At 37.2% G+C, this 21,275-nt stretch overlaps 1 protein-coding gene across 5 annotated transcripts in view; it reads right to left on the bottom strand.

Annotated features, from left to right (window-relative positions):
• KCNQ5 (potassium voltage-gated channel subfamily Q member 5) overlaps positions 1 to 21,275 on the bottom strand; it is a 572,959-nt gene that overhangs the window by 146,633 nt on the left and 405,051 nt on the right. For all 5 annotated transcript variants that reach the window (XM_016955848.3, XM_016955845.3, XM_016955849.3 and 2 more), the window contains exon 3: positions 10,256 to 10,382. In XM_016955848.3, coding sequence (XP_016811337.1) covers positions 10,256 to 10,382 — 127 coding nt within the window. The remainder of the gene's footprint in view (positions 1 to 10,255; positions 10,383 to 21,275) is intronic.

The following is a 21,275-nucleotide window of genomic DNA, read 5'->3' as shown; positions in this document are numbered from 1 at the left end:
CTCTGCATTTTCTCAATTTGAATGTTGGCCTCTCTAGTGAAGTTGGGGGAATTTTCATGGATGATATCCTGAAATATGTTCTCCAAGTTGCTTGCTTTCTCTCCCTCTCTTTCAGGGACATCAGTGAGTCATAGATTTGGTGTCTTTACATAATCCCATACTTCGGAGATTTTGTTCATTCTTCTTTAATCTTTTTTTCTTTATTTTTGTCTGACTGAGTTATTTCAGAGAAGCGATATTCAAGCTCTGAGATTCTTTCCTCAGATTGATCGATTCTGCTGTTATATTTGTGATTGTATTCTGGAATTCTTGAAGTGAGTTTTTCAGCTCTATCAGATCAGTTCCGTTCTTTCTTAAAGTGGCCATTTCGTCTTTCATCTCCTGTATCACTTTGTTGTATTCCTTAGAATCCCTGGATTAGGTTTTCACTGTCTCCTGAATCTCAGTGATCTCTGTTCCTATCCACATTCTGATTTCTGTTTTTGTCATTTCAGCCTGGTTAAGAACCATTGCTGGGGAACTACTGCAGTTGTTTGGAGGTAAGAAAGCACTCTGACTTTTGAGTTGCCAGAGCTCTTGCACTGGTTCTTTATCATCTGTGTGGGCTGATTTTCCTTCAGTCTTTGAAATTGCTGTCCTTTGGATAGGTTTTTTTTTTTTTTTTTTTTTTTGCCTCTATCTTCTTTGATGCCCTGGAAGGTTTGAATCTCATATAAGGTGGGTTCGGTTGACTGGCTTCATTTCTGGAAGAATTTAGGGGGCAAGGCTCAGCTCAGAACTTTTGGGCTGTATGCTGCAACTTTGGGAGGCTGTTACTGGATCTCTGACTTTATTCTCTGGCCCCTTGAGGTTAGGAAACTGCTAAAGTGGAGGGGCTAAGGTGTTCCTGCACCTCTGGCCACAATACTCTGATGGCTGGTGCCAGCCAAACCACTTTGTTGGGGTGGTGGCAGCAGAATCTGTGCTCATTTGTAAGTGCCAAGAGCAGTGCCAAGAGCAAGTGGCAGTGTGGTGGGGTGAATGCTCATCAACTGGGGCAGAGTGCTGGTGGCCATGGGGCTGCCGGCCTCCATGTGCACGCTCATGCTGGTAGCAGTGTCAGTGCAGGGGCAGGCTAGTGGTGAGCGTGGGGCTGCCAGCCTCCATGCATATGTTCACACTGGCAGCAGTGGCAGCGTGGGGCAGGGGGTGGGGCTGCTGACCTCCATGCACATGTTCGCATTGGCATTTCTATATTTTAAAAGGAAATAGTTTGGCAGTTTCTGATAAAGGTGAACTAGCACTATATGACCCTAGAGAAATAAAAACTTACGTTCATACACAAACCTACACATGAATGTACATAGCTGCCTTATTTGTCATAGCCAAAAACTAGAAGCAGCCCAAATGACCTTGATTAGGTAAATGAATATACAAATTGTGTTACATCTAGATCATGGACTTCTATTAAGCAATAAACAGGAATGCACTATTGATGCACTTGGATGGATCTCAAGAGCATCATACTGTGTAAGAAAAAGCCAATTTCAAAAGATTACTACTTTACAATTTCATTTATATAACATTATAAAAATGACAAAATTATAGTGAAACAGAACAGATATAGTGGTTCCCAGAGGTTAGGATTGAAGAGAGGGAGTACCTGTAAAGGAATAATACAAAGTATATCATTCCAAGTTTATTTAGGGTGATGGAAAAGTTCTGTATTTTGATTGTGGTGGTGGTTAAATGCATATATACATGTGAGAAAATTTTATAGGAGTGTATATAAAAATTGAGCGCATGTAAAAACTGGTGAAATTCAAATAAAGACTATAGTTAATAGTATGTATTCATATCCTGGTTTTGATAATTGCAGTATACGTAGGTAAAATATTTTGGGGAAAGTTAGGTAAAGAGTACATTTGAACATGGAAATTCTGTACTATTTTTGCAACTTCTAAGTAAGTCTAAAGTTATTCCAAAATAAAAAATTGAACATCTTTTATAGTAGTTACATCTATTTTCTTTCCTTTCCTTTCTTTCCCTTAGCTCCCTCCTTCCCTCCCTCCCTTCCTTCCTTCTTCCCTCCCTCCCTTCCTTCCTTCCTTTCCTCCTTCCTTCTTTCCTTCCTTCCTTCCTTTCTCTTTGTCTCTCTCTCTCTCTCTCTCTCTGTCTTACTCTGTTGCCCAGGCTGCAGTACAGTGGTGCAATCATAGTTCACTGCAGCCTTGAACTCCTGGGCAGAAGTTACCTTCTCCTATCAGCCTCCTGAGTAGCTGAGACTACCACTGTGTTCCACCACACCCAGCTATTACAGTTTTTTTTTGTTTGTTTTTTTTTTGTTGTTTTTTTTTTGTTTGTTTTTTGTTTTTGTAGAGATAGGTTCTCATTATGTTGCCCAGGGTGATGATTTTGAACTCCTAGGCTCAAGTGATCCTCCTACCTTGCTCTCCCTTTAAAGTGCTGGGATTACAGGCACGAGCCACTGTGCCTAGTATGTTTTCTTTTAGACTTTAGACAATGGCCCCTAGAAGGAGGGAGATTTGGGGACAGGAATCGAATCATATCACATGGCTTATTAATTTTCAAGTGGAACCCCTTTACTTATGTTTCAAAGTGAGGAAAATAAGAAGTTCTTTGCCAGTTCTGGCCAGTGGAATTAGAATATTTGCTTTCATGGCATCAGATACCATCTAGTACATGCTGAAAATACAGATCTTGAAAAGACAGTTGCTAATCTATGTAATATGGTTTTCCACTGATCTGTTAAGAAATTCATTTTTCCTGCTCCTTCATTATTTCTCCACATGTAGATTAAACAGATTATACTATAATTAAATTTGACTCTAACAAGAGGCAGTGCTGCTAAGGACAAAGCACCCCCACTTCACAGTGCCTCGACTTTTCCGTCTATAGAGTGAAGTAAACAATGTCTCAGAGGGACATGGTGCTGCTTTATAAGCTCTATATTCTAATTGAGCTCCAAATTCCTTTATAGAAAGGTGCTCTTTGAAGAACTAAAGATGTATTTATATTGTTGTTGTGTCTCTTAATAGAAATGAAGCTTTAAAATCTAATTTTAAAAGTATCCTCCTGCACAGTACATTATCCACGTTCTTAAATACTGCAATCAACTATGCACTGAGTTGCTCTGTGATATTTATTAAAAATAAAAAAGGCACCACAAAGACAAACTTGTAGAACATTTTCAAAGCCATGTGCAGGGGTTTAACTGCAGGACTTCCACTGAAGTTAATGGGACTCATACTGGCAAATCGCAGGCACCACTTTGAAAATTTACCCCATAGTGACAGTTTAATGCTTCTTATTGATCATACAGTTTCAGATAACATCTCAAGGCAAAAAGGGACAATTTCTCAAAAGAAATAAACAACCTTTAATGAAATAATTCTGCACTGCAATCATCATAACTAAGAGTATAGAATAGAGTCCCTTGGCAAGGAGGATCTTAGGAACTGCTTACTGGTGATACCACTGGGGCTGTAAAAAAGTTTCCATCACATTCTAATTCCAGTTCCTCATAGAAAAATAACATTTTAAAAAACAATGTAAAATTTTACATTTCTAAGGGCAGAAATATAGAAACAGAAAATTCAGAGGATTATTTCCTTATAAACTTATGTTTATATTTTTTATAAACATAAATGGGTAATAATTTGTATATTGCTGATATGAAGTTCCAACAGGCATAGATGACTAAAAAACCCAGGGTATTAAACAGCCATACTTTTTGTTGCCTGATTGATGTTGCTGTTCATAACCTGAATAGTATTCATATTAGGCCTGCCAGCAACTTGTAGGACCTTTGCCTGGTGGCCTGTCTTTAGAAGGAACCTTGATTCAGGGTAGCAGAGCCTACATGGCCTTCAGGGTGTGACCTCTGCCTGTCTCCCCTATCACCTTCTGCTATTCTCCCCACTGCTCATTGAGCTCCAGCCACAAGACCTTATGTCTCCACCTTGTACAACCCAAGCTCATCAAGTGTTAATAATCCTTGCAATTACTATTCCCTGGCCTGGAAAGATCTGTGTCTAAACCTCCTCATGGCTGGCTTCTTCTTAATATTCAGGTCAACTCAAGTGTCAACTACTTAGAAAGACTTTCTCAGACCACCCAAGCTAAGGTAGCCTCTACTCTTTCTGTTTTATTTTCTTCATTGTGCTTATCTGTAGCTGACATTATCTTGTTTTTCAAAAACATATTTGTGTATTGTTTTTCTTCATCCACATGAATATTATCTCTATAAGAAGGAAGACCTTGTCCATTTGGTGCCATACAGCCTCTCCAGCATCCATAAGCATGCTTGGACATGGTAGAAATTGTATAAATGTTCAGTGGATGACTCAAACATAATTTGAAAACCTGGAGGTAGTCCTTTGCTTCTTTGTTTTATACAATCACTCATGATATTCTATAGCCTTCTTTCTAGGACTACTTCAATTTCCATCACCTTTGCTCTGTAACACCATAATTATAGTATACCTCCTTTAAGTTTTGCCATTCTCTAAGGGCACAGGAGATTCTATTCTTACAGGCAGGGACTGTGTTTTAGTCGCTTTTGTATCCTTTATACTTAAGATTGTGTTTGACACATAATAAATATCCTGTCTGTGAATGAATTTTCTTATGTAACATGTGATAGTACAGAATGTTAATACAGTATATCATAGTGCTCTACTAAAGTTTACAGAAAGAGTGGGAAATAATCCTTATTCATTTTCCTCTTCGGAAACAAATTTTCTTCATGTGGTCCAACCATATCAGCTAATCAAGCTGTCTTGTAAGTTCAACTTTCAAGTTTGTGTACCAGGTCAACAATTATCTAAATTACCAATAGTTTATTAATGTTAAAAAACATTTGAAGGTAGTCCTGCGAGTAATGTTACTTGCTCTCCAGATGTCTCCAATTTGGAAATACACAGGGAGCCTCATGATAACAACAACTGAAGAGTATATGCAAGTTTGATACAGGTAAGTAAGTCTATTTTAGGTCCTAATTTCCCATTCAGGTTAGAGAGCAGCAATAGGTAACATAATTTAGTTGATATAATTAAGGCTGATACTGCAATTAATGTTCTATAAAGCCTAGCTTTTCTTTAAAGATCTTGAATTACTAATGATAAGCATAATAGTATCATGTTCTTCTGTTTACAAGTTGATGACAATAGATAAAGTTCAATTAAATTTAATTTTAAAATGCTAATAAACAGTAAAGACAATTTTCCAATTGGGTATGTATATTTTTCTAGAGTGAAATCATGAGAAATAAATCCAGGTTCTTTCACCTATCATCTTTTTAAGTTTGTCTTACTTCCTCATCTATAAAGTCTTCAGTCTTGTCTTACTTCCTCATCTATAAAATGGGACATTATAAAGGCCAGGCGTGGTGGCTCACACCTGTAATACCAGCACTTTGGGATGCTGAGGCGGGTGGATCACTTGAGGCCAGGAGTTCAAGACCAGCCTGGCCAACACGGTGAAATCCTATCTCTACTAAAAATGCAAAAATTAGGTGGGTGTGGTGGCGTGTGCCTGTAGTCCCAGCTACTCGGGAGGCTGAGGCATGAGCATGGCTTGAACCCAGGAGGTGGAGGTTGTAGTGAGCTGAGACTATGCCACTGGACTCCAGCCTGGGCGATAGAGGGAAACTCTGCCTCAAAAAATAAAATAAAATAAAATAAAATAAAATAAAATAAAATAAAGTAAAGTAAAATAAAATAAAATAAAATAAATGACATTATAGTACTTATGTAGAATTAAAAAGACCATATTTATAAAGCGCTTAAAGTAGTACCTAATATATAGTAGTTCTCAATAAATATCAGCTATTACTAACTAGAGGGATTAAAATTGTTTTAATGTTTTGTGATCAGCCAATCCAACAGGTTTTAATTGTCCTCAGATGGTCCAGTTAATCACATGGAAGGAATCTACGTGCACTGAGGGAGTTTGAACACTTAGAAGGAATAAGTTGCAGAAGAGTGTATGACTAACAGAAAATAAGTGAAATAATATAATTTCTACTAAAGGGGAAAAGGGAGTAGAAGGTATAGAAAATAATGCCATTGAAGAGTAAGTCTCTTAGAACAAAAGATAGAGAAGGCAGAGAAACAGAAAAATGATGTCTCAAAATCAATTTAGAACACAGTGGCAGTTTTGGGAGTCTGTGATCTAACTTTTGAACACATTAGCAACTTAAGTTGCCTTTTAATAAGATGAAATCATAGCTATATTAGAGTAGTGTCAGCCAAGTGGTCGATTTTAATAAAGGCTTCCATTTTATTTTATCCACGTAGGATAAAATAAAATTTTATTTTATGCCTCTTTTGTCCTCTTGTGGAAATAATTACACTGAAAATAAACTGTTAAAATAACAATAAGAAATCAACTTACACTTAGCATCAAATACAGATCCAAGACTAACAACAGGCTGGTATTTTCTCACTGAGACTCCCTGCAAGACTGAAAAATATGGCCCTGTTATATCTGCCTTTGGAAAGCGTCACCAAGGAATCTAAAAAAAGCCACTGTGAGAAGTAATTTGTTGGCTTCCTGACACATCAGGCTCATTATTGTGATCCAAGTTTCAGCCTTAGGTCTATTTGCAATTTTTGGGTAGGTCAGTAATGAAAGCTAGAAAAAAGAACGACTATGAAATCAGTCTTAGAGGTTATTCACAAATTCTTTATGCCGATGTTATTGGGTGAGTGTTTTGTGTTTTCACATAGAGAAATCATAAAGCAGCCAGTCCGGGTAAATGAAGGGCAGCTTGGGTGGTCATCCCAAAACACACTTGACTATCCACATCAGCAATACAGCAATTAGTGCTCATAGCTATAGAATGTTATTATGACAGAAGAGTCTTAGGGGAGAGATAAAAATTGAACACATAGATATGAGGAAGAATTTTATGTTCTAGATAAGATTTTACTAATTTTCAAAGCAAATGCTTAAAACCAAGCAGACATACATCAATATACAGTAGTAATGAAACAAAGTACCAAATTAAAAAAAGTTAAATAGATTTATTTCTTCCCTTATGTTATAATTGTTTAAAATATGTTTTCCAAACACAAATATGTAATGATTTTAGGATTTGTGAAATCAGTGGGCTTTTGAAATGCTCTTGGTTTTGGCTAGAGTGCAGGGGTAAGGAAGGTGGGCAGTTCAGAAGGGGACATGCTAAAATCTTCAGTAATTAGCCCGTAAAACCTCTATCAATTGGGCCTTTGTCAATAGGGTGCAATAGTACATGGGGCTTGTTAGCTGACCACTCTAGCAGCTTCAGTGTATTTCCAACTGGAAAGAAAAACGTTGGTGTGCTTACAGAAAGCATTTCCCAGGTTGAAGGCACAGCCAGTCTACCACAATCTTTTCTATGTTCTTTTCTCGAATGCTCAACACTTCTAAAAATATTTGGGTGTGTACTTGGAATGTTCAGAGTAATCAAATCTTACAAATACATGAAGTTTTGGGAGGTTTTAGCTATATTTCCAAACACCCATTCAGAACAGTTATCAGGGACAGATAAGAGATGCTATTTCTTTTTTCATTTTGTCACAGTAAATTAGGTTGAACAAGGTGACTACAGTGTTCACTTTAGTATTTTACCAGTTACATCAAGCGTTTTTATGAACCTGTTGAACAGGCCTAGAAATAGTCTCAACAGTCATCTGGTACAGCTTGCTGCCTTCAGGAAGGTGATGTTTGATTCCTTTGTGTAGGTTAAATTTTACTGACCTCATACTGATAAGCCACATTTGAACATGCTTCACTATAACATCCATTCAGCTGGACCATGGGTCAAACATGTACATTTAATAAAAGACTAAAAAAATTCATAATTATCCTAACTGTAAGTACAAATCTAGACTTTGTTCTAATGGGGATTCATTATATATTTATCCATGAAATTTTCTTCCAAAGCAATTAATTTCCTAGAGGTAAAATATCTAACTAAAGAAAAGGTCTGAAGGGTTAACAAAACTGCAATTATGCCTAAACCATGTCATACTAGTATTTTTTTGAGACAGGGTCTTACTCTTTTTACTCAGGCTGGAGTGTAGTGGCAGGAACATGGCTCACTGCAGCCTCAAACTCCTGGGCTCAAATGATCCTCCAGTCTCAGCCTTCTGAGTAGCTGGGACTACAGGTGTATGCCACCATGCCCAGCTAATTTTTAAATTTTTGTAGAGACAGGTCTTTCCATCCCAGGCTGGTCTTAAACTCCTGGGCTCAAGTGATCTGCCTTCCTCAGCCTTCCAAAGGGCTGGGATTACAGGCAGGAGTGACCGCGCCAGGCATCATACTAAATTTTTAAGGTCACTATTGATACATCCAAAGGCAAGTAAGATTATAGATAACATAACATCATTTTTAGAACTACATATTATATCAAGACCTGCAAGGATCTGAGGCAGGAAGAGAAAGACTAAAGGACTAAGATGTGTTGATGTATCCATAGCTGAAAACAGCTATCAAAAGGCAGCAGACATCTGGGAAAAAGCTTTCTTTTTCGCATGGAGGCCAGAGATACATTGGCATTGCTTCTGAAATTGGAACAAAACCAATTTTTAATTGGTTTTAAAATCTGGAATGAAACATTTTTCCAGTCATCCATGAACTGACCTTATCCTGTAGAAGTTGAGTGAATCTTGGCTAACCATCTGCCTTGTGAATTGTTTTGTTTGGGCCCCTCATGGGACAGAAAGTACTTGTTGTGCAGTAGTTTCACATCAAGTTACAGTCCTTTGTAATGCTGCCTGAGTAGAGAATTCAGAGGGAAAAAAGCATCTCCAGGGAGAAAAATATAATGCCTTCACTAATATGCCTTGGGGCTTTATGAACCTGCAAGGCTTGGAGTTACCACCGACTTTGCTCCATACCTTAGCATGATGGCTTCCAAAAAGCAGTAAAGCCTATTATTGGAGAAGATAGACAGCTAGACAAACAGACTGCATTCATGAGGGCCAAACAAGGTATTTTAAGATAGATTTAACTGAGAATTCCACTAGATTCACTATTGTAACACCAGTGCCTCACACACAGCCACATTTCCATAAATTCTGGTTTAATAAGTGGAGACTTTTGAGATGTGCATACTATGAAAGAAGTATGGAATAAAGGATTCTTCTTAACAGTGCCCATGGATGGTGATACACTTTCTTCCTTAAATCCACTCTGCCCCCACCATAGGGAACAGGAGTAAGGGAGGAAACTGAGAAGATTACTCAACAATTCCTGACTCCTAAAACAAAACAGAAAACCTGTGGTAGCTGTAGAAGATAGCCTAAACTATTTTGTAAATTAAAAACCTACTTTTTCAGGTTGAAAATAGTTGAAATAAATAAGCCTCATCAAGAATTTTCAGTATTTGGATTTGAATGGCTGCCTAGGAAGTGAGAAAGACAAAAAAGCGAGAGAGCCAAATTTAGCTACTAAATAATAATAATAATAGCTTTTATATATAGACTTTTCCATTTTATAATACTTTTAAATATTACTGGGAAATGCTAGATCTTAATTCCAGAATGCTCTATGGCATCTTCATTAGGAAGTACAATTTCAAGCTAGAACCCAGGTGAATGATGTCTCTCAGAAACAATGGCAGCTAGGGAGGTGCAGAGATGTGCTATGTATTTGGGTATTTTGGATTGGAGGGTGGGGGATTCATATTTCAGAGTGTAGAGCACTTTGTCCAGTCTACAGTTACCAATGCATTAAGCAAACCATACTTATAATCATTCTTGAAGAATGTTAATTGATATGCATTACCAGTACCAATGTATGGCTATCTATTCCAGCTGATCCAGAGCATAAACTGGTGTCATATTGTAGAGCAAAAAGGGTTTTTTATACTCACTGAAATCAATGTTCCCCTAAATCAGGGTAACACTGGAGAAACATGTATTTCCATATAAGTTAATTGATATAAGTGGGTATTCTAGAGCCAGATTGCCTGGCTAAAATTCCAGCTCTACCACTTAGTAGCTGTATGACATTCAGCAACTAACTCCGTCTCTCTTTGCCTCAAATTCTTCAACTGTAAAATGGGGATAATAAAAATATCTACCTCATAATGCTGTGGAGACAACATCAAATGAGTCAACATTTTCAAAACACAAGAGTGCCCGGTCCATGATAAGTACTCCATGGATGTTAGCTTTTAATATTAATCAAATATTGCAAAACAGGAGATAGAAGACAAGAATGTTGGTGTCATAGTCCAGGTATCTGAGACTCTGATATTCACCTATAACACAGAAGGGCTTTCGAGCAAACCTCAGTCTTCCTTGCCATCCTCTATATCGACAACAGCAACCCGCAGACCAGATTCGAATGATGAACTCCAAACCAAAGACGACAATCATCACGAACTCCTAAAATATCAGATAAGACATATCAGAGAGAAGCATTATGGAGCAAACCACAGTAAGAAGCTCTATGCATATTTTTGGACATTTAGGCACTTTGTCTAAAGGATCTAGTTGTTAATATCTAAAGTTAAGAACATTTCCTTTCTCCAAATCAAACTAAATCTGGACAGCATTTGAACCTCATACTGTCTGCATTTCCTATCATGGAATGCTATTCCTTTTCAAGTCATTAATGCTTCGAAAATTTGGGAGTCAGTTTCAATACTAAATGTGCAGGCTGAATAATGGATCTGTCTCGTCTGGAATTTATAGTGTAGCTGACTTTAGCTACCCAGTAACATGTGAAATATCTGAAATAAAATAGCGATCCTGAAATATAATGGCAAGTTTTACAGAAAATAGAGCTTCATTTTGCTGTAAGGAGTGACATAATCTCTAAATCTTCGAGAGTTGTTCTTAGAGAAAAAGAAGAAAATATTTCGAAGTATACTGAATTCTTTCGTTACAGTGTCAAAATCTCCTTATAAAACAGTAAGTTTCAAAAGCATTACAGTGTGACCCACGTATCCTTTGCCAGAAATGAGACCCTGAATCCTCCAGATCTGAAGCTTGTTAATTATTATGCTGCCCTTTGGCAAGAGCTGCCTAGAAAACAACACCTGCTCCAGGAAAATGACTGAGATTATTTAGGAAGAGTTGTGAGTTAACCCTGGGGAAAGGCCAGCTAGAGTGGCTCATTAAACAGTCGATGATAGAATGAAAAACCAAATGGAATTTGTAAAACGAAAGCATTTCTGGAGCAAGCTTAGCACAGTCACCTTGCTGTCTCTATAGGGACAGGCACTTTATTTATCAAAATTGTTTTTCCTTTAAAAAATAATTCCCTTTCTTGTTTTAAAACGAGGGTTGATTCAACATTTATAATGTAGAACAATATTTATAGATTGTTGTTATAATAGCTTAATTGTAAAAGTAATATATTGTCTTTATTAAAACTTCCAAACATCACAGAAATACAAAGCAGAGAAAGTAAACATTCTAACCTACTCCCCATTCTCCCATTCTTACTCGCAGGATAAAAACTGTTACCAAATTTATAAAAGTGGCATTTTTGTTGCAAATTTCAGGCAAATGTCTGTTTCTTTAATTAGAGCATGTGATGATATGCTGCACTTTTGAAATGCCTAGTAGAGCTATATCATTCTATCCTTCTCTTATTTTGCACTAAGTAATCCACAAATATTTCTCATGATGGGAAATAAATACCCAATATCATCACTGCTTACTCACAGTTATTCAAAATTACTTATAGGATAAACCTTCAAAGATGACTTTACGCACAGATAACCAAAATTAGGGTCAACATACATTCATTAATAATCCGAAGGTTTTGTTTGATTTTGGCTTTGTTTTGGTTTTGAATGTATATCTGGGTAGTTGAGTCTGTTCATTTATTAAGGTATCTAAAGTGCCAGATCATTTTTTGTTAATCCAGCACATCTTTCCAAATATGGAAAACATACTCAGGCCCAAAATGCCCATGTAGTTGTGCCTGTGCCCAACCTAGGTTGAATGGCAGATCCACTTTTTAATCCCTGCCCCTAATTCCTGCTTATGCCAGGACATTTGGCACTCCAGTTGTGAGTACTCATATTATAAGGGATCCCAAGAAAATCCCAAATGTGGCCTGAGCCCCCGAACACTACTGTGTAGTAATTTTTCTTTTTCATGGAAACAGATGACACCAATATGTCCATTGTTCTTAACAAATGACAGATATATGCCCATTGTTCTTAGGTATGCCAAGGTCACTGCACTATTCCTCTGCTGCAGTAAGGCAGGATAAAGTACATTTACAAGTTCTTTATTCAAGCCCTATTGTTCAGAAATATTGCTTGCTGCTTTTTTTTTTAAGAAGGTGAGGGAAAAATGACAAGACAGTCTCAAAATTCATAAAGCAAAACCAATAGGGCTGAAAGGAAAAATAGACAAATGTTAAGTCGTATTTGGGAACTTCATCAACCCACCTTATCCTTGCTCAGAACTATGGGCATAGCACTACTAGAATGAAAATTAACAAGTATGTGAACTATCTGAACAACACATTCAACCTGCAGGATCTGACTGATATGAGACATTTCACCCAACATCAGCAGAATACACATTTTTAAAAAGCACCCATGCACATTTATTAAGATAGATTATATTCCGGGTCATAAACAAATTTCAACAAGTTTAAAAGAATAAAATCAGACAGAATGTGTTCTCAAGCCACAATGGAATGAAACTAGAAATCAATAACAGAAAGACAACAAGCAAATCTCTAAACATGTGGAAATTAAACAATATTCCCAGTAGTCCATTGGTCAAAGAGAAAGTCTCAAAAATTTTTTAAAAATTGAACTGAATGAAAATAAAAAAATGACATAACAAAATATGTAGGATGCAGTAAAAGCAGTGCTGAGAGGAAAATTTATAGCACTAAATGCTTACATTATAGATGAAAAAAGTTCTCATATTAATAATCTGAGTACCTACCTCAAGAAATTGGAAAAAGAAGGGTAAAATAAACCCAAAGGAAGCAGATAGAAGGAAATAACATAGAAAAGAGCAAAAATTAATGAAACTGAAAAGAGGAAAACAATATGGAAAATCCATGAAACAAAAAAGTGGTTCCTTGAGAAAATCAATAAAATTGATAAATCTCTTTCTTGAAAGCTGACGAAAATCCCCAATGTCAGGAATGTAATAGGGGATATCAGTATAGATTCTACGCCACTGAAAAAATGAAGGAGTTCTATGGTAACTTTACGCACATACACTTGATAACTTAGAAGAAATGGACCAAATCCTTTAAAACTACAAGCTACCAAAACTCAACAAAGAAGAAATAGACAATCTAGGTAGCCCTGTAACCTCTAAAGCAATTGAACTCATAGTTTAAAATCTCCCCAAACAGAAATGTCCAGGTCAAATGGTTTCACTGGCAAAATCAACCAGACATTTAAATAAGAATATATCATTTTCACACAATTTCTCCCACAAAATAGAGGAGAAAAAACTTTCTCAATGATTTTATGAAGTCAGTATTATCCTGACACCAAAACCAGACAAAGACAATAAAACAAAGCAAAACAAAAACTACATACCCATATTTATCATAAACTTAGACACAAAAATCCTCAGCAAAATATTAGCAAACAGTCAATCAGTCAATATATAGGCAAGTAGGATTTATTCCAGGTATGCAAGGCTAGCTCAATGGTTGAAATCAATCAATATAATGCATTACATAATAAAGCTAAAAAAAACATATAACCATATAAATTGATGAAGAAATAGCATTTGACAAAATCCAACACCCATTTATGATTAAAAAAAACTCTTGGCAAGTTAGGAAAAGAGGTTTAACAGTTTAATTCAATAGATAGCATTTACAACAAACTTAACATCATACTTAATAGTGAAAGACTGAATGCTTTTCCCCAACATTAAGAACAACCAAGATGTATACTTTCATTACTCTTATTCAACATAGTATTGTAAGTTATATTAATAGTTGCTGCAATAAGCCAAATAAAAGAAAAAAAAAGGCATGCAGTTTGGAAAGGTAAACATAAATGGTCTCTATTTACAAATGGCATGATGGTCTACAGAAAAATCCCAAGGAATCTACGAAGACACTCTTGAAACGAGTGAGTTCACTAAGGCTGCACGATATATGATCAATGTAAAAAATTAATCATATTTCTTTATACTAACAATGATCATGTGGAAACGAAAATTAGAAACACAAAATTATTATTTATAATAATTCCAAATAAAAATAATACTTAAATATCCACTTAGAAAAACACATACGGTTTATGTGCATTGAGATTACGAAATGCAGATAAAAGAAATCAGAGAAGACCTAAATAAGTGAAGAGAAATACCGTGTTTATGAATTGGAAGACTGATCATAGCAAAGATGTCAATTCTTCCCAAATTGATCTACAGGTCTAATAAAATTCCTGTCAAAATCTCAGCAAAGTTTTTTTTGGGGGGTAGATACAAACTTATTTTAAAATTTATATGGAAATGCACAGGACCTGGAATAGTTAAAACAATGCTGACAAAGAAGAATAAACAAGATCAATCACTTTACCTGATATTAAGGCCTACTATTATAGCTCCAGTAATCAAGACTGTGGATTGGTGGAGGGATAGACATATAGAACATATAGGCATATAGAACAGCGAACAGAATAGAGAATTCAGAGCTAGACCCACACAAATATGCTCAATTGATTTGTTTTAAAGGTGCAAAAGCATTTCAATGGAGGAAGAAGAGCCCTCAACAAATGATGCTGGAAAAATTGGACATCTATAGGCAAAAAAGTGGACCTTAATCTATACTTCCTATCTTATGATAATCATTTAAAAATGGACCATGGGTTTAAAAATTAAACATAAAATAATAAAACTTTTAGGAAAAAAATGGAGATATTTTTGGGATTTGGACTAAGCAAAGAGTTCTTAATCTTGACATCAAAAGCAGAAGTTATAAAAGGAAAAAATGAGAAATTGGACTCCATCAAAAGTAAAAACTTACTCTGTGAGAGCCCAGTTACTAAGGATGAAAAGACAAGCCATAGACTGGGAGAAAATGTTTGTAAACCACATATCTGACAAAGGACTAATTAATATCTAAAATATATAAAGAAACCTTAAAACTCAACAGTAAAAATCCAAAAACTCAATTAGAAAATTGGCAAAGGTATAAACAGGATATTCATAAAAGAGGACATACATAAAAGAAGTTACACATATGGCAAAGAAGCACATGAAAAGTTATTTGACATCATTAGCCATCAGAAAAATGCAAATTAGATCGCAATGGTTATCACTACACAGCTAGCAGAATGGCTAAAATAAAAAATAGTGGCAAAAAATAGTGACAACACAAAATGCTGGGGAGGATGCAGAGAAGCTGGACCATTCAAACACTGCTGATGGGAATGTAAAACAGTATGGTCCTTCTGAGCATGGTCGTTTCTTATAAAACTGGACATATAGTTACCATATGACTCAGCAATTGTACTCTTGGGCAGTCGTGTCAGAGACATGAAAACTTATGTTTGTACAAAAACCTGTACATGAATGTTCACAGAAGAATTATTCATAATGACCAGACCCCAAAAACAACCCAGATGTCCTTCACCATGAGGATGGATAAACAAGCTCTGGTGCCTCCATACCATGGAATGCTACTCAATAATAAAAATGAATGAACTATTGATACACAGAGTAACATAAATGAATTGCCAGGGAATTATGTTGAGTGCAAGAAAAGTCAGTCTTAAAAAGTTATACACTGTATTACTCCATTTATATAACATTTTTGAAATAAAAACATTTCAGAAATGGAGAACAGATTAGTGGCTGCTGGGGTCAGGCTGGAGAAGGGAAGGGGTGTGCAAGTGTGAAGGAGAAGGTGGATGTGGTTAGCAAGGGGTAACTTGAGAGATCCTTGTGACAATGGAACTGTCCGATATCTTTTTTTATTTTTTATTTTATTTTATTTTTTTTGAGACAGAGTCTCGCTCTGTTGCCCAGAATGGAGTGCAGTGGTGCGATCTCGGCTCACTGCAAGCTCCACCTCCCGGGTTAATGCCATTCGCCTGCCTCAGCCTCCCGAGTAGCTGGGACTACAGGCGCCCACCACCACGCCCAGCTAATTTTTTGCATTTTTAGTAGAGACGTGGTTTCACCGTGTTAGCCAGGATGGTCTTGATCTGACCTCGTGATCTGCCTGCCTCGGCCTCCCAAAGTGCTGGGATTACAGGAGTGAGCCACCGTGCCCAGCCGGAACTGTCCAATATCTTGATTGTTGTTTTAGATATACTAATCTCTGCAAGTGATAAAACTGTACAGAGCCAACACACACACACACACACACACACACACACACACACACACACACACACAAATGTATTCAAGTAAAACTGGAGAAATCTGAATGAGATTTGTGAGCTGTATCAATATTATTATCCTGGTTGTGATATTATACTATAGTTTTACAAAATGTTACCTTTTGCGGAAATTGGGTAAAGTATACACAGGGCATGTCTACTATATCTTACAACTGCATGTGAATCTACAATTATCTCAATAACAATTTAAATTTAAAAAAGCCATTGCCAGCAATCTAGACAATGGGATAGACTCATAAGAGGAAATGTGTTCTTCAAATCCAGATGCTGGGTCTGATCTCACTGTGTTTTGTTTAGAGGTACTCTCTAAATCACCCTTTGGATGAGGTCTCATTGTTTTATTTTCATATGAGTTGAAAATACAAAAATCTGTTACATTCAGTCGAGATGATTTCAATTAGGGATGGTTCTTCTGACCCTTGCTGGGTAAGCCATGAGGCAAGTTCTGGTGCCTTTGCTGCTGTACCTCAGGATAAAGCAGTTCATTTTCTCTTGCTTGGTTTTAGTTGAAATAAAATGCTCGCTATTTACTGAAATGGCCGCTAAAGAGATTAGTGAATAATATTCAGAATATTTGACTTGTTTGGAGGAAAGCTGTAGTGGAAACTTGATGTTATTAACAATGGTCCTGTCCTTCCTTATTTAAGCCCCTAGAAGCTTGGCTTGGATAACTCTTTACAAAAGCAAAGACAATAAATGTGTATTATTTTTATCACTCACCTTGCAGGAGTTACAATGGTTCCTCATTTGTCCTCACAGAATTTTGGTAAAACATAGAAGAATTTTCTTATTCTTCTTAAATGATAACGAAATTAAGAAGCCTAAGAGGCAGTGGTGGCTGGGCGCGGTGGCTCACACCTGTAATCCCAGCGCTTTGGGAAGCCGAGGCGGGTGGATCACGAGGTCAGGAGATCGAGACCATCCTGGCTAATAAGGTGAAACCCCGTCTCTACTAAAAACACAAAAAATTAGCCGGGTGTGGTGGCAGGCACCTGTAGTCCCAGCTACTCAGGAGGCTGAGGCAGGAGAATGGCGTGAACCCGGGAGGCGGAGCTTGCAGTGAGCTGAGATCATGCCACTGCACTCCAGCCTGGGCAACAGAGCGAGACTCTGTCTCAAAAAAAAAAAAAAAAAAAAGAGGCAGTGGTAGAGCTAGTCTTGAATTTTATCTACAATATGTATTGAGAATACCAATCCATATTAACCCTCTTTTCCAGGCGTTAAAGAAGCCTCTTCATATGTCACACCTGAGAACTGTGATTCAATTTAATTGATACATATAACTCTGCTGTACCATTTGAGGTTTAAATTATGTTCTTGCAGTTATTTTGTTTTTTAGCTACTTAAAATTGTTTTAGGCAGATTGATTTTTTGGGTACAAATTCACAATGCTTAAAAGCTCATGTTCCAGTTGTTTTCTCATTAATTAACAGCACTGTTCATTAAAACACAGTGACCTTTGTCTAATCTACAAGCTGTCTTCTGTGACCATTAGTTTTTCCTGGTTTTATGCCATCAAATAGCATTTTCGTGAAGATGAAATGCCGACATTATAAACCCTGTGACATTTGCACCAATTCTTGAAGAGCTGTGGCTAATTAGACATACATAATTAGAACTATTGCTTTTATTCAGAATATCAACATAATCAATTCCCAGCTATTTTTGTTCCTTTTTGTGTGTGTGCATATACTTAAAGTAACATAGGGCTAGCAGGTCAACATGCCTCTTTACATAATCCCTGCAGGGAAAGAATTTGTGATGTAAACTGCATCGTAAAATGCAAAAAAAAGGCATCAGTCAGAAGAGTTGCAGTTATAATTCTATGTAATTTGGAAAATTCTACTAGTATAACACATATTAGGGGAATGAAATTAAGATCTAGAGATGGCTCCAAACTTAAACCAAAATGTGGAAATACACAAAAGTAAATATCTTCCGGAATTGTGTCTCTTTGGAGAGCAGAAAAATATCCTAAAAACATGCTTACTAACTATAACTTATAGAACATCACATACCATCATCAATCCAGCTAGCTTTCAAGCTTCTCCTTACTTTTTGGGAAGGTATATTAGTGTATTGGAAGAGAATTTGAGGGAATGAATGTTTTTACCAAAGGGACTAATTTGACCTGGAGTTGAGGACACATGGATATTTACAGAATCATTGCTGCACAGAGGTGGTTGTGAGAGCGTGACAGAACTTCACTAAGTTGGCTAGTAGATGCTTTGGGGGTGGGTATGGGGAGAAGGGGGTCATAGAAGTGGGAGTGGGGTGGAGATAGGGGAAATTAGATTAAGGTGTGAAGGGGTATGGATGCTTCCTGCCTTGGAAAAAAATGACTGAGTTAGTTTTGACAGACAGTGTCACTGCGGCTAGTCTCATTGATTGGAAGGCTTAGGTAGATATGATAGATGAATTTGTTTGAGTAGCTCCAGCAAAATCTAGTGTCTTAGTGGGTCTTCCCCCTTGGGATTAGTTGATTCCTGAAATTTCTTTATAAATGATTTATCCATTCAAGTTTTTCACACCTGTTAATATATAAATCTGCTCCTGAAAAGTAATTCATTTAACCATACCTAAATAACAATGTTCGTTTATCCCAGAGGTTCTTCAGAAGATCATAGGGAGGCAATAGTTTGAAAATGCCCCATTCCAAATGACTGATTGACACTTTGTTACTAAGGAAGGATCACGGCTGTTTTTTTATCAGGTATTGAGGCCATAAATTGAGACCACATGGGCTGGAGGCAGGAAGTGGGTGCCCCCTTCTTGGGGAAAAGAGTTGGGAACAGCAGGACATTCCTGGTTTACCCCTCGCTGCCTACCTGGAGTGGCCCTATGCATCCCAGTTACTAGTTGGGATGCCATGATGAGAGGACTTCCGTCCTCTCTTGTAGTGATTTTAGATCCTTAGGGATGGGCTGGCTCTTGTCAGCAGCTACAATGCCTGCCTAGTATGAGCAGCCACCCAGATGATCCCTTCTGCCTTTACGTTTTATGTTCTGTAAGTCACATCTGCATCAGGGCACAGGATGTCTTAGGCTTTCCCCTTCACCTGCCACAGGTGAAGTCTGCCCATGGGACCAAGCTGAAGTGGTGCCCTTTGTGGAGGAGCCTTACTGAGGTTTTTTTTGTTGTCCATCCTCCCCCATCCTAAACCTATTTATACCTTAATTGGTTTGAGGTTTCTATTTGGGTGTGTCTGCATGCCCAAATGATTCATGTATGAATCATAAACACCAAGCTGGAAACATTGAAAATGGCTTGCTGTACCTTGAACTGGACCCAGATATGTATTCTGTTATGATTTTGTAAAATAATCACAAATTAACCAGTTCAACTTAGAATCGAAGATCAATGTCCTGAATCAGATCAAAATGGAAACACCGAAAGTGTCTCCAAAATGAATGAAATCAAACCAAGTTTTCATTTGATTCAAATTGCTAATTTGTCTACTTCTCACTAATCTATACGCTTTTCTTCCTCTTAAGAACTACATGAGGCTGGGAGCAGTGGTTCATGCCCGTAATCTCAGCACTTTGGGAGACCTTGGTAAGCAGATCACTTGAGGTTAGGAGTTTGAGACCAGCCTGGTTAACATGGTGAAATCCGGTCTCTACTAAAAATACAAAAATTGGCCAGGCATGGTGACAGGTGCCTGTAATCCCAGCTACTCAGGAGGCTGAGGCAGGAGAATTGCTTGAACCTGGGAGGTGGAGGTTGCAGTGAGCCAAGATCAAAATTAAAATTTAAGATACACAAATTTAAATAAAATTCCTTAAAACAAACAAGTATTTCTATTTAGAGAGCTATCCTGACCTTGAGAAATTAGTACATGTCAGCCAAGTTGACTATAAAACAGATCTTATCTTCTCATATTGGTGATATTTGTCCTGTGGATTGAAGTGGATGCTTGTGTCAAGATAAGAGATAGTACGGCTTCCGTGCTACTGAGAGTGAGAGGCAGGTCAGGGCTGGGCATGTTCTTAGAGAACTTTCAGAATTTTTATCTTTTCTTATGGAGGAGTTATGTCTCTGTTCTTATAGCTGCCCTTCTTTGGGCCAAAGGAATTGCTCTTATACTGGGAGGTCCCTTGATTTCCAGAAAATCTGCTTCTTCCTTCTTCCTTGAGGGTATTTACAGAGTTTAGTATAACTAACTTCTCTGCAATGTTGACTTCATTTCTAGATGTTCTGCTTTTCATGAATTCATTTTATAAATGTCTACTGAATACCATAAACATGCAGGAGATAAAGATCAGCAATGTGTTCTGTCACCCTCGAGGAGTTTATAATCTATTGGGGGAAGATAAGACACACCACTAGAAAACTCACAAAATCTCGTGCCAGAAATTCTGCTGAGTGGTGGTTTCTAGAGAAATGCCTTACCCATTGTCATAGCCCCTCTGCTTAGAGCAGGCCCTAGCCAAATGTTTGTTGAAGTTTCCTTCAGTTCACGGCTTCAGGCTCAGCACCACCCAATTAGCATACTGTTTTATTATCTATTAAAATCAAAATTCTCAAAAAGAGCTAGCTGGAGGTGGAAAAATGAGAATAACTTAATTGGCTTATGATTTTCATTTCTGACCTGTCTATTCAGCTTTATGACACTAATTGCAATGAGAGGGTGAATGGCTTCTTACTGCAAGATGTCTTAGTGACAGTGTGGGCTTATTTTGATTAATGTAAGCTGGAGGACAGTAACTACCTAATTTCACTCCTATGGTTTCTACCACTGAATGATTTTATTTTCATTTGTTGTTACCCGATACCTCTTCTCTTTTTACATTTTACTAGCCTGAAAGGATTTTTCACTAATGGTTACACCGTTGTTCTTAAGACAAGCTGTGGGGGAAAGAAAGTGAGAGACAGTTTATCCCTTTTATTTAAGCATATTTTAGGCAGAATCTCCAAATGT

This window comes from Pan troglodytes, chromosome 5 (assembly GCF_028858775.2).
Source record: "Pan troglodytes isolate AG18354 chromosome 5, NHGRI_mPanTro3-v2.0_pri, whole genome shotgun sequence".
In the NCBI taxonomy this organism is placed as follows: domain Eukaryota; kingdom Metazoa; phylum Chordata; class Mammalia; order Primates; family Hominidae; genus Pan; species Pan troglodytes.
Note: the sequence above shows the minus strand (reverse complement) of the source record. Positions and strands in the feature narration are given on the sequence as shown.